At 26.4% G+C, this 12,492-nt stretch overlaps 1 protein-coding gene across 3 annotated transcripts; it reads left to right on the top strand.

The window, feature by feature from the left end:
* The first annotated feature begins 2,120 nt into the window (after window positions 1–2,120).
* LOC108860536 (reticulon-like protein B21) lies at window positions 2,121–12,122 on the top strand. 3 transcript variants are annotated; one of them, XM_057010117.1, is made up of 4 exons: window positions 2,121–2,378; window positions 2,771–2,970; window positions 3,077–3,227; window positions 11,984–12,122. In XM_057010117.1, exons 2-4 carry the CDS (start codon window positions 2,876–2,878, stop codon window positions 12,056–12,058), a joined length of 321 nt encoding a protein of 106 aa, XP_056866097.1. In that variant the 5' UTR covers window positions 2,121–2,378; window positions 2,771–2,875; the 3' UTR covers window positions 12,059–12,122. The 3 variants fall into 3 exon arrangements, with proteins under 3 accessions (XP_056866097.1, XP_056866096.1, XP_056866098.1); XM_057010116.1 differs by having other exon boundaries at window positions 2,122–2,378; window positions 2,803–2,970; XM_057010118.1 differs by lacking the exon at window positions 11,984–12,122 and adding an exon at window positions 10,596–10,882 and having other exon boundaries at window positions 2,127–2,378; window positions 2,803–2,970.
* The last annotated feature ends 370 nt before the right edge of the window (window positions 12,123–12,492 follow it).

The following is a 12,492-nucleotide window of genomic DNA, read 5'->3' as shown; positions in this document are numbered from 1 at the left end:
CACTTTCGTTTTTTGAACATTAATTTCAGAATGTTTGGAGTAAGATCGATGGATCGACTTTGGACTAGATCGATGATAAGTTTGGATTATATTATGGGATTCCAATTTAAAATCAATTGATGATTAGTGGATTGTCTATAACCATTTATATATTATTTAATGTTCCTTATAATTCTCAATATGAGATATACTATATCTAACCTATGTCTTCCTTTATGCTTTATATAAGTTATTATGATTTCATTCAAAATTTCTTCCATTTGTGTTTGGTTCGTTTTACATAACTAACGGCAGTTGTTCTGTTTACTCGGTCTCATCTGTTTGTTCAGTATGCTACACTAAAAAAAAAAAACTTTGATCATTGTTCGGATGTTCGGATGTAAACTATAATCCGATTTGATGGCTTTAGGCCTTTGTGAAACAGAAAAGGCTCATTTACTTGAGAAAATCTGTAAATTCAAACAAGCCCAACAAATTGATATAGGCCTTAGTTACACTCCCTTAAAAATTCCATACATTCTCATTTTTTTTTTCTTTTTTAGAACAGATGAACAAAAACAAATCTGAACCAAACAACGAATGATAAATTTTAATCGAATTGATTCTTTTCTTTTATATTATGGCATCTCCAATCCTACTCAATTTTCTCTTCCAAAATGAAGTAAAAGTGAATATGGAGTAAGGATTGCTCCAACCTAATCTCATATCTCACTCCATAATAGTGTTTACTCTATAAATGAAATACTCTAGTTTTGTTTGTTTATACTCTATTATGAAGTGGAAATAGAATAGGATTGAAGTTTTTTTACTTCATTTTCACTTTTACTTCATTTTAAAGGAAAAATAGAGTATTACATTGGAAATGCTCTTAGTTCCGTTTTTCTTAAAAATCTTGTTTGAAAGTCAAAATATAATTTTCAAAGCAAATTTTACAGTTCATGTAAAGACATCTTCAACACAACTCTATTTTTTACTCTAAAATGGAATAAAAATGAATATGGAGTAACAAATACTTCAACTTAACTACATATCTCACTCTATTTTAAAGTTTACTCCATGAATAGAGTAATCTATTTTTTGTTTGTTCATAATTTCATTATAGAGTAAAGAATGAAATAGAGTTGGGGCACTTTTACTCTATTTCATTTTTACTCCATTTTGGAGAAAAAATAGAATTTTACATTGGAAATGCTTTAAACGTATTATACGGGAATTAGAACACAACTTATAAAAAAAAGAATTAGAAAATCACTCAAGAGGACCATATTATAAATGAAACTATGACAAATGTTATTCTAAAAAAAACTATGATAATTGTGGTCAAGTACTATATACAACATAGTATTATTACAATCGAATCTACAACTGTAAAAATTTATAAATATAAATAATTTGAAAATATAAGCTATTTAAGAAAATCAGTGAACGTTTGAGAAAATATTTAAAATTTAGTCTAGGCAAAAAATAAATAAATAACAAAATATAATAGAAAATTAACAGATTTGGGTATTGATAACTTCATTTTTTTTTACGAGAAGAATCTAGTGAAGAAATGTGTAGAGAATGTTTTTTTAGAACATGTGTTATGTTCTTATCTTCTGTTTTCTCCATTCCAAAATACTGTATATTTTAGAGTTTTTATATTTATTAAAAAACACGTAAAATTTTGATAATAAATGTATTTTTTTTTGTTTAGCTATCAATCAAAATTCAGTAAACACAATTAATGTTTTTAAAGTTTACAATTTTCATTATTATATACATTGAAAATGTAAAATATGGATCTTTTAGAAATAAATTCTTTTTCTATAACATGGATCATTTTGAAAAGGAGAATATTATGTATTACATGTTATAGTCCGAAGTCATGTTTAGTGTATTTATTTATTTTACTTGATTTATCATTTATTAACATTTACTTAGGTGAATCAACAGTTATGAATAAAGGTTTTATTATCCTATTGAACAATCCAATTCAAGAATAAAATCTAGTTTGACTTTAATCATGTCACTCATTGGGTAAGAATCTGAATTCGTGGCTCGACTTTGTTTCGCTCCAGCTGTGCATTTTACTTTATTTATAAACCTCTATATGATCATTTATTGAGCCTTAGAGCATAATTATCGCTGTTTCTTAAAGCAACTCTTACACTATTTTCGATTAAAAATTAAATCAAAAACACATAATTATCTAAGAACGTATCTTAATTAAGAATCGAAATTAGACGATTCTTAGGGACACGTGTAGGCGCATAAACCAATTGACCCCTCTCTCTCCTTCTCTCGTCTTCCTCTTTGAATTTTGGCTCTCCTCTCTTCGATTTCCAGCGGAGAAGACGACCGTACGACCTGATGATTCACCGATTGTTTATCAGAGTGTAATTCTTTAAAACCCTAAATTTTTTTGCATCGTTTATTGATTGATTTGTTGTTGTACAAATCAATTCGAGTCATAGAACCTTTTGAATCTTGGGTCGTTTTTGAAAACCCATGTTCGTTGTTTGTCTCCTCTATGCTTGTCTTGTGTCTCCAAATCAAAATTTGATCTGAATTTGTGTTTTTTTTTGTCTTGGGTTTGCTTAGATTTGCGTCTTCTTTGCATATTATGTTCAATCGGATTGTAAAGTTCAAAACTTTACTTCTAGGGTTCATAGAACATGATTTGGATTTATTGCTATTAATAAGCTTAAAGCTACTATTTTGATTATATCATTAAGATGATTTCAAGTGTTGTAAGCATTGATGAAGTTTGTTTCTTCCTTTGGTACAGAGCTGAAACGTTACGGTGTTGTTTTGTTTCAGTAGAGATTGCTAAAAGCTATGACTTTGGGAGGTTGGGATCAGAGGTTCACACAAGCAGCTTCTTCTCAATCAGATGATTCTGCTTCCCATTTGGTTCATATCAGTGGTAGCGTATATGGGTCTCATTTACCTTGGCCTAATGTTTGTATTCAAAGCCGTGATACGCAGGTAAATGATGCATCAAACTCCTCTCTGCCTCTTTTGTATGTTACTTGTGTGATTGGGTCTGAAACTCATGAGTCTCAGAGGTATATTAATATATGAATGGCTGCAGGGGAGTAGTGGAGGAGGAAGAGATGCATAAAGGAGCTGGAGTGAGAGAAGAAGATGTGAAGAGGATGTTCAGAGTCATAATGCCTTACCTCAACGAGTCTCTGCTTCAATTCAGAGCTCTTTTCTCTGGCGATCTTTCTACCACACTCAAGGTTAGTCCCCTCTTCTCCAGCTTCCTACTTCCATTGAACTTAAAAAAGAGATGCTAATTTACTAAGAGACAATAAAAGTATCTGCCAATAATTTGTACTTTTAACAATGTATCTTAACTTTGTCTTTTAAACTTCAAATATTAATAAAAAATGCTAAGAAACTTAATTTTTGTCCCAGCAATAATGATGCTCTTAATGATCTGGAATTTACGTCCTCACAAGTAAACAGATACACTCTCTTTAATACTACTAATCTAAATAATTAATCTATTATATAGGGGTTATTGGATGCTGTTCAGCTATGGACATCCAGCCCTACAAATCTATTTGCATATTTACATATATGTACAAAAAAGTATAGAATGAGTGTATACAGCGTTGAGGGTCTAGCTATTTGAATAGAAATATAAAATCCAATTACACTACTTAACCCAATTGTACCTTTGCTCACTATATACGAGGCATGTAAAATATATCCCTCGGTGAGGCATATAAAGCTATTTATGAAAAATAACTTCTCATCTCTTGATAAATTATTTCTTTCCGATCCATTATGCGTATACATTTTGTTAACTAGTGATAACTAACAAGTAGGGTTGGAATTTATTATCCCAGTTCCACTCTGGATCTATTCCAAAAATAAAATATCTGAAATGTCTATAAGATAAAATTTCAGATCCGTCAAAATCAAATCGGGTCCAAATATCCAAAATATCTTTAAGGTAATATTTTAAACTATATTAAAATTTTAATTTTACTAATAATTACATTTGATATATTAACCAAAATTAGTCTTATAATATTATAATTTTTATAAGTATTTATTGATGTATTACTTTAAATTTTTAGTTTTTTAATTTCTTAATTATTTTTATGAATCCAGATAGGCCTGCGACTTAAACCCGGAACTGAATATCCGAACCGGATCCGACCCGAAATTAACCGGTTCGGCTCGGTTTCGGATCTAGGGAATTTAACCGATGGGTAAATATATGAATATCCATGGGTATCGGGTTGGGTTCGGTTAATACCCGAAACGGCTCGGGTAACCCGATTAATCCGAATTATCTGGGTGAGAACATGAATTATAGATTGTTTTTCGCTTTCCACGTTTAAAATTGGTGATTATATGTCAAATCTTGAAGTTTTATGTGTAAATGACAAAAAAAATGTATCAAAATGGTGTTTTTATGTCTGAAACATGAAAGGAGGCTGCAAATTAGGGTTTAGAAAAGGGGAAACACGAAGAAGAAGATGAAGGAATTTAAAAAATTGCCATTCATTAAAGAAAAATAAATAAATTAACAAAAAAAGGTCATCTCCGGTGTTCGAACTTAGGTGGGCATCAACTTTTAAAACATACTTGACCGCTGGGAGACTTTAACTGATTGTCCAGTTCAGTCAAGTATATAAATATAATTACATTTCGGGCTTTAGTTGGATACCCGGAACCGAATCGAAACTGGCGGTATCCGAATCGAAACCCGAACCGAAATTTTCAAAATACCCATTGGATATAGAATTAATTTATCCGAAGACCCGGACCCGAATGGATATTATCCGAATCCGAATCGAATATCCGAAGTCCGAGGCCTAAATCCAGATCTGAATCTGAATACATACAGATATTGTAATATTTAGATGGATATCCAAAATTAGAATATCCGAAAGCCACATTTCCAGATACTAATTACATCCACAGAGGGGTCCAACGACTACTTCCAAATTTTCTTGATATCCAGATTTGTTCCACCCCTCTACTAACAAGTACTAATAGATGTATATTAAATTATTAACATTTTGGTTTGCATATAATTACTTAAATAGGTTGAACTGGTATGAAATGTGTCAAATGATCTAATAAACCCCTCTCGTATCAAATAGGCACTTCTACTCTATTGAAATAAGTACAAAAAAATCTACTATTAAGAAATTATAGTTAGACTATTAATTAGAAACACAACAAAATATGATAAAATAATTGTATACGTTATTTTTCTAATAAAAAGCATCATACATTTCAACAATAACAAGAATATCTTTGGATATTGTGAAGATATTTTGGTAGATTTTGAAACGGGTTCACCCCTAGGGTAATGATAAAGAGTGACGTGCCAGAATGGTTGGAAGCGAATCTTGATTCATGAAGTCACCATGTCGCTCCAACTGCATACTTTCAACATTTCCCAGAATTTTAGGTACCAGTATCCCCGGTTTTCTAGGGGCACTCAATCCCCTAGACTATATTTGCGAAGTGATTTTGCCACATGTCCTCTTCAGAATCAGTTTCGCAAAAAAAAATGTGACATGTCTACTAAATTTGATGACATGGCATATGAAAAATATGACATGGACAACTATATTTAATGTAAATTTATATTTTTGGTAATTTTTTTAGAATATAGTAATAACTCATATATTACATTTATGTTGATTTATATTTTTGGTAAACTTTTTAGAATATAGTAATAATTCATAGATCCTCATTAAAATAAAATATTCAAATATGAACATTACTAATTTCGAAGTCTTATTTAATTATATTTTTATAACTATACAATTTTATTACTTTAAATTTTCGAAATTTTATAGAATTTTTAAAAATTTATAAAAAATAAACCTAAAATCATTAATTTCTTATATATTTACAAATTTTATAAATATTTTTAGCTATACTTTTTCAAAATTATCAGTATTATATCATTTTTTATTAATTATGTAGTAATAACTCATATATTACATTTATGTTGATTTATATTTTTGGTAAAAAAATTAGAATATGGTAATAACTCAAAGATCCTCATTAAAATAAAAATATTCAAATATGAACATTGCTAATTTCGAAATATTATTTAATTATATTTTTATAACTATACAAATTTTATTACTTTAAATCTTCGAAATTTTATACAATTTTAAAAAATTTATAAAAAAGTAAACGTAAAATAATTAATTTCTTATATATTTACAAATTTTATAAATATGTTTAGCTATAATTTTTCAAAATTATCAGTTTTATATCAGTTTTTATTAATTATATATAAGTTGATCTCTATAATATTATTTGAAAAGTCAGTTTCCTACGTGTCGCGCTCACGTTAACTCTCACGGTGGTTGATTATGATGATACCATTAACGAATCAAATATATCTAATTATCATTATTAAACATTTATTTTATTTTATTTTTTATTTTCTATTTAGGTTTCCTTTTTTTCTTCAAATAACCTATATATAAAGAAAATATATTAATTTAAAAACGAAAATATCTTTTATATATAGTGTAATTCATAATAAAGAAATTTCACAAAATAATCTTAATTTTAAAGTAAAAAATATATAATCTTCCCTTTTTAAAAATAATCTTCACAATATAATATATATTTTTAAAAGTATTAAGCATTTTATTTAAATTAATATATTTCTCATATTATTACAAAATAATTTAAATAGCATAAACTAAGATATCTTTAGTGAATAAAATTTAATTTAATCTTTTTATGTTCCCTTTTATATTTTTCAAATAACATGTATGATAAAGAAAATATTTATAAACTTAAAGCGAAAATAATTTTTATATATAATTTGATTTCATAAATAGGAAATTTTAGAAAAATAATCTTGATGATATTAATATAAAGAACTATATTCCTTTTTCGAATGTATCAATTATATTTTCATGCAATTTCATATCTATCATCATTATATTTTTATAATTTTATTTGTGATAATTATCATATTCCAAATTACCAAGTACTATAAAATTAACATAGGCATAGGCTATTTACAAATAGTCAATTCATAAATATATATACACATCTAATACGAAAACCAAACTAATGCAATGAATACAATGAATATGATTTGGTTGAATAAGATTAGAAATAGTTATACTTGAATTTAACGGAAATATATAACACAATATACCCACAAATGAGTAACTAGATCATTCCAAATTATTTTATACAAAGTCAAACAATAAATAAAAATAATATATTATCATTTATTCTCAACATTTTACTAAATAAATATGAAATTCTCAAATTATACTACAAATATATTAACCAACTATTACAATTAAGATGTAATTTTGAACCGATCAACACTTTAGTTTACTTTTACTATTTAATTTTCAAAACATATATATAAATTATACATAATCCGACCAAATATATATATACAAATTTAAGGGAAGAATCAAACTATATAAAAATAACAAAATTAATCAAAATTTTAATCTGTATAACAAAATATCTTAGTTGAATCGTAAAAAGTAAATGTTATATAATATATCCAAATAATAACCAAACAGTCGAGATATTATATATCCAAAATTATAATCTAATTAAAATAACGCAAAGCTATTTAAAACAAACCATGCATATTGATTACAATATAAATAACAGAATAATTAAAAAATTAAAAAATATTAATAAACTATCATAGTGTAAATAAAATATTATAATGTATTTACTATATAAATATTTATACCCGTGCATGAGCACGGGAAAATCACCTAGTTAATTACATTACAACTATTTTATAATTAGTTGAAATGTTTTTTTTGTAAACTAAAATACTTATTTTCTATCGCACTAGAAAAGAGATTAAACGTTAAATAAGTATGTTCATAATAAAATTTACTTGAAAATGATATTCCCTCCATTTCTAAATAGATCATGTTTTAGAGAGTTTTTAATATTTTAAAATAATCGATATTTTCATATATCAATGTATCTTTTAATTTTATCAAAACTGTATAACTAATGATATAATGTAGTCTGAAAAAAAGAAAAAGATATAATGTAGTCTGTTTTGTGATTGGTTGAATTATTTTTAATTTTAATTTTAATGATTCCTTTAAGATTTTTTTGTCAATGATTCTTTTTAGATAAAAACAATCCTTTTTAATAATTGTGTACAATCTTAAAATTTTATGTATTTTGAAACTGAAAGAGTATTATATCATTGCATATACACAAAATCCATCACTAGGAGGACCGGCGGGAATGTCATTGACTCATTGTTATTCTAATTATTGAATTGGCTTTGTTTACTATTAATATTAGTGGAACATTTCTCTTTCTGATTTCTCTTTCTTTCTTCTGCTGTGATTTTTCGATAATAAGTACGCTCAGCTGTTGAGATTCATTGCAGACCCAATGACACAATGAAGATAAACCCATATTTGGCAGTGCAAAAAAAAAAATTGACTAACAAATTCAGTTGTCTTCTTGTAAAAGCTGTTATTTAAAAATTCAGTAGAATCTATCATAAAATCAAATATATAGTAAATATTAACAAAATATATACCAGTAGTCAAGGACTTTTGTAGTAGGATGGTAAGAGACGGGCTTAGATACTAATACATTTTAAGTTTTAACTAGATCTTGACCTGCGCTTTGAAAGCGCAAAATATTTTACGATGAAAAATTTCATTAATAACTTAACAAATATTTTGTTAACTTTTAAAGAGTGTGTATTTAAAATATTTTTGTATTTAAATCAGTGTTTTTAAATTCAACCCGATTGTGATTATACCGGTTAACCGGAGATCTAACAATTCAATTTTTTTTTTTTAAATATTCATATTAAAAAGTCACTAAATCCCGAGACTAACCGATTGAACTGATGGATGACCGATATGTAATCTAATTTGATTGAAATTGTAATATTTTCATAATTTGTAATCTTATAATCCAAATTTTAAAGTTCATTATTTTGTAATTTGTAAAATTATGACGTTTCTATAAAATTTTAAAGAGAAAATGATGGATATAAAATAATTAAGATTAATTATTATATTGTTTGGAAACATTGATAGTAGTATATAAAATATATTGTTTGGAAACATTGATAGTAGTATTAAGAATTAAGTATATTGTTTGGAAACATGGATATAGTAGTATAAAGAAATGAACATTAGTGATTTAATGTAAGTTTAATTATAAAGTATAAAAGTGTATTTAATTTAAAAACTTACAAAATAAATGTTAGATCCAACAGAATGTTTCTGTTTTAATAAGATAGATCTCTTGTTATACAAACTAGTCATATTTTCCTAGACACTCACATGAATATATGTTTTTTGTTTTCATTTGAATATCCAGAGAAATATCTATCTATTAGAGTACTATCGCTGTTGTATAACAAATGATTTTAATATATAATTTAAAATAAAAATTTTGTTTTACTTGAAAAATTGTGCATAAAGAATATTTTTAAATATGGTATTATCCTACTTAAGAAAATTAGTTTACATTTTGGTTAAATTATTTTTATATTATTAATTCATCTGTTGAAAAAATAAAACAATAATTGTAGTTCTGTTTATTTTGATTTGGTTTAACTATTTCACTTGATTTTATTTAAATTTGATAGAGTTAAAATTATATTTTATAAAAAAATCTTTACTGTATTTAATGATTATTTATTTTGAATATGCCTTTTATTATTTAATTTTAAACATGTATTTCAAATATATAAATTCTAATAGATTTTAGAATTTTTGTTTACTTAAAATATGTAAAAACAGTAAATATCAATATGTTAATTAACCTAATGAACCGACAAATTTAAATAAAAATTTAATCACTTAACTATTAACAAATTTGATTAGTATTGTTTTAATTTTGCATTTGTATATATACTTACAATTAATGTTGATAATATATGTATGCATATATATATATATATATATATATATATATATATATATATATACGAATATGATATATAATTTAATATACAAAAACTATTTGTAATTATATTTAGTTTACTTAATCGTAATATATATATATATATCACTAAAAATAAATAATTATATAGAAAATTTACTTTACTGATGATATATGAGTTTATTCATTAATATATTTAACAACATTGCAAAAATATATTTTTAAAGAAAAATTGTACATGTATAATTTAATCAATGTCATGTGACATTTTTAAAAGCTATGTCACTTTTTAGAATTAATATACTAATATCATATATGAAAACCACTCCGTAAAATAATATTTTAGAGATTATACTTCCGGCGAAAAAAAGAGATTATACTTCCAAACCCCTAATTAATAACAATATACTCTCTATGTTTCTAAATAATTGTCACTTTGATATTTTTCACACAAATTAAAAATATCTAAAATAAATGTAAATTGTTATTAATTACACTATACTTCTTTGACAAATAGTATTTGAAATAAATAAAATTATTTATAAAATCATTACAGTTTGCAATTTATTTCCAGTTAAGATAAGTATAATTTACATTGAAATTGTACAATAACATTTTTTATGTAACAAGAAAAAAATGTTACACAAAAAATATTAATCAGAGTTTGTGGCTTGGTGGTGATTAACTTGAAGGTAAAAATCTAATACGGTGAAACCATCAAGATTCGACTCTTGACCAGTGGAAAATTAATATTTTGGTATCGCGAGGGATATGAGACTTAGTGTGGAATACTTTTGTGGAATAAGGATACTCTTGTATAATTCAAAAAAAATGTTAAAATGATAATTATTATAAAACAAAGGGATATATATTTTTATTTATCTAAATATAATTCAAAAGACTCGCGCATACACCCGATATGATCCTCGTGGTCGTGAGAAACGCAAGGTGGGACCGAGGGTCTGTATCTATCGCACTGTATGTTAATTGCTGTTATTAACAAACTTAATTAATTAATAATATGAAAATCTGACGAGGGACTGGTCTGGACAAGTACACAATATATCTCATGTAAGAACTTAAGGCAGCGTAACTTACGGTCACCACATGCTTCTATTTATATTCTAGTTTAAACTAATGTCCCATTACCACTTAAGGAGTTCTATGTTAAACATATTAGGTCTATTCCATTAGGATGCTTAGTTGTAAACCATTCTTTAGTATCACCTCTGCTGTTGATAAGGAGGACCCGTCAATGACCGCAGCCGCTGTCAGCACATCAAAGAGGTTTATAACAACCTGGTAGATGATCGTTCGAGGCTAAAAATTAAGGATAGGACGGATCAGATATACGAGATATTTTAAGGTATTCGGATCTGGATCCTTATCCCGCGGATCTATATTTTTACTATCTTTATCCAGATTCAGGGTTTTTGGATATTCGAATGTCAGATATCCTTCTAAAAATTATAATATCCGGGAATATTCGGATCCGGATTGGAATCCTTCAAATAATATTAAAATATATAAAATATTAACAATAATTTTAAAATAAAAATATATGTAATATTCTTTTAGTTATATCTATGTTTACTAATACAAAATTTATATAAATTTATATATTTATTAGTATAGATATAAAAATATAATAAATAAAATTAGTTTATATATATATTCCTATTTTTAAATAATTATCAGTAAAAATTATGGATCCAGATATCTAGACTTAAAAATCAAGATATTCGGATTCGGTTTAGAGAGATCCAACATTTTACTATCTGGATTCAGATCCGGTTCCTTCGGATATCTTGACTTTCGGAGCAGATCCGGATTGGATCTCGGATCGGTTCCGAATCTTGAATAATAAATCCGAGGCCTACTAAAAATGAATCTAAAATACAGAATTTTTTATCATTACTAGTTTTTTTTTTGCTTAAGAATCATTACTAGTTATTAACTGTAAATGAAAATTTTCAGGATTCAACCTAGAGTACTAAAGTATTGGGCAAGTCTTTTATTGATATGAAACTCCAAGTTTTGTATTAGTGATTTTGTGATAGTTTCCTCTATAAATGTTTAGAGTTACGGAGACCAAGAGCTGCAGCCTGAAGTTTTAGCGCGAGACCAACACAACAATTTTGAACTGAAACGTTGAAAATGTGTTGATGTTTTCATGTTTGATCATATGTAAATGTATATAAATCTTGGAAAAATTGATCTGGTCCAGTATATCAGTAGATTTTATACATTTGTTTTCATTTTTAACAATGTTCTTGACACTATATAAGGTTAAGCTTGTTTTAATTATAAAATTACTCTTAGTATATATGTGACTCAAAACCATCAAATTCGTTTAGAAACATGAACCAGTATCAGTCCCAAAAAATGAATCAATAATAGAGAAGAAATATGAGAGACTACTGACAATAACAGTAGTAAGTAAATCATGAATTCTTCACTAGGGCTAAAAGTATCGTCACAGTACGACCAAATTACCAACAGGGCTTTGTGCTAATGGCTTAGTACTGTTAATCAGTTATATTGTGCTCTTAGTTCGGTTCTTATTAACGGCATCTCCAGCCTAAACCT

The sequence above is a fragment of the Raphanus sativus genome, chromosome 1, assembly GCF_000801105.2.
Source record: "Raphanus sativus cultivar WK10039 chromosome 1, ASM80110v3, whole genome shotgun sequence".
NCBI classification, from domain to species: domain Eukaryota; kingdom Viridiplantae; phylum Streptophyta; class Magnoliopsida; order Brassicales; family Brassicaceae; genus Raphanus; species Raphanus sativus.
The sequence above is the reverse complement of the archived record's forward strand: the minus strand, read 5'-3'. Positions and strand labels throughout refer to the sequence as shown.

Coding starts and splice junctions, on each gene's coding strand:
- LOC108860536 (XM_057010117.1), top strand. CDS start 2,876: ATGATTCTGCTTCCCATTTGGTTCATATCAGTGGTAGCGTATATGGGT. Junction 2,971..3,076: donor TTCAAAGCCGTGATACGCAG/GTAAATGATGCA, acceptor GAATGGCTGCAG/GGGAGTAGTGGAGGAGGAAG. Junction 3,228..11,983: donor ATCTTTCTACCACACTCAAG/GTTAGTCCCCTC, acceptor ATAAATGTTTAG/AGTTACGGAGACCAAGAGCT.